Raw genomic sequence first — 1,102 nt, forward strand, 5'->3', positions numbered from 1 at the left:
AAAAAAAAAAGAAATTCAAGTAAAAAAGTGGGGCTGTAGGCAGAAAAAATAATTAGAATAAGCAAAAAGTATTATAGAAATTTTGGGAGCAAATCTAAGATAGAGTTCTTTAGTTTTAACATATCATACACCTTCATAATTATTTTCTTTGTGGAAAGGGGATAAACATCTAAAATCTCTATTTTCCCCTCGGCAGGCCAATGGTAATGCTTCTCTTGGCAAGTACGAATGGGGCTCATGCAAGGGCTATGCTGGTGACGCTGGGACTCTTCATCAAGGATCACGCTTACTAAGTCCACTCCCAACGACAAGCGAAGTAAGATCTCATATCCTCAGACAGACGTTGGGGATTATTATCCTTGGAGCGCCCTGCTAGCTATCCCTAAATTCATGTACAGTTCAACATTAAATTCACTTACCCTTTGCCAGAGGATTCTAGGTCTCAACCAGATGATATTGTATCTGAGATCATCACCATCAGGCTAAAAATTGTTAAGCAGTTTTTTGATGCGTGATGTTAGAATGTACCTGTTGATGTCAATATGATAGACTGATTATTTTAAGTCCAACAACAGCTGTGCTAAAATGCTAAAGACATAATAGTCAAGTAAAACAGAATATAATATATTAGAACAAATATTGAAATAATCATAAATCCTTTTTATCTCATCATTTAACTCTTGAATTCCATATTTCATTCAAGTAAATGTGTTGAATAAATCTGTGTCTTTTGTGTACTAGCTTCTTTCTGTGAACAAGATGGAAGGCTCGGGAACGAGAAAGAGAGAGTAACCGCGTCGAAAAGAAATCAAGTACTGTGCGTTCCATTTCTTTTGTACGCGCGAGTTCGAACCAAAATTCTTGGGTCCTTCGTGTCTGGTCCCCTTGCAATAAGATTTTTTTTTTTAAAGAATAATAACAGCAAGAAGAATCAACTTATTATGTTGTCCACTGTATTTATATATTTATCACGTGCGGTATGAGTTATTGCGAAGGGCAGTTAAAAGAAGCAGGTAAAAGACAGATACAAAAATGTCTTGGTGTCGGTTCAGCACCTGTGTGAGAGTCATGCTATGTATACATTTTGTATATGAATGAAGTG

The 1,102-nt window shown here is 36.2% G+C and overlaps 1 protein-coding gene across 1 annotated transcript in view; it reads left to right on the forward strand.

Annotated features, from left to right (window-relative positions):
- Positions 1-925, forward strand: part of LOC119594747 (fructose-bisphosphate aldolase-like) — a gene marked incomplete at its 5' end in the record, with an annotated part of 3,132 nt that extends 2,207 nt beyond the window's left edge. Inside the window, 1 exon segment of the mRNA XM_037943836.1 lies at positions 197-925. Within this exon segment, the coding sequence (XP_037799764.1) occupies positions 197-376 (180 nt within the window).
- Between the last annotated feature and the right edge of the window lie 177 nt (positions 926-1,102).

The sequence above is a fragment of the Penaeus monodon genome, chromosome 34, assembly GCF_015228065.2.
Source record: "Penaeus monodon isolate SGIC_2016 chromosome 34, NSTDA_Pmon_1, whole genome shotgun sequence".
NCBI lineage: Eukaryota > Metazoa > Arthropoda > Malacostraca > Decapoda > Penaeidae > Penaeus > Penaeus monodon.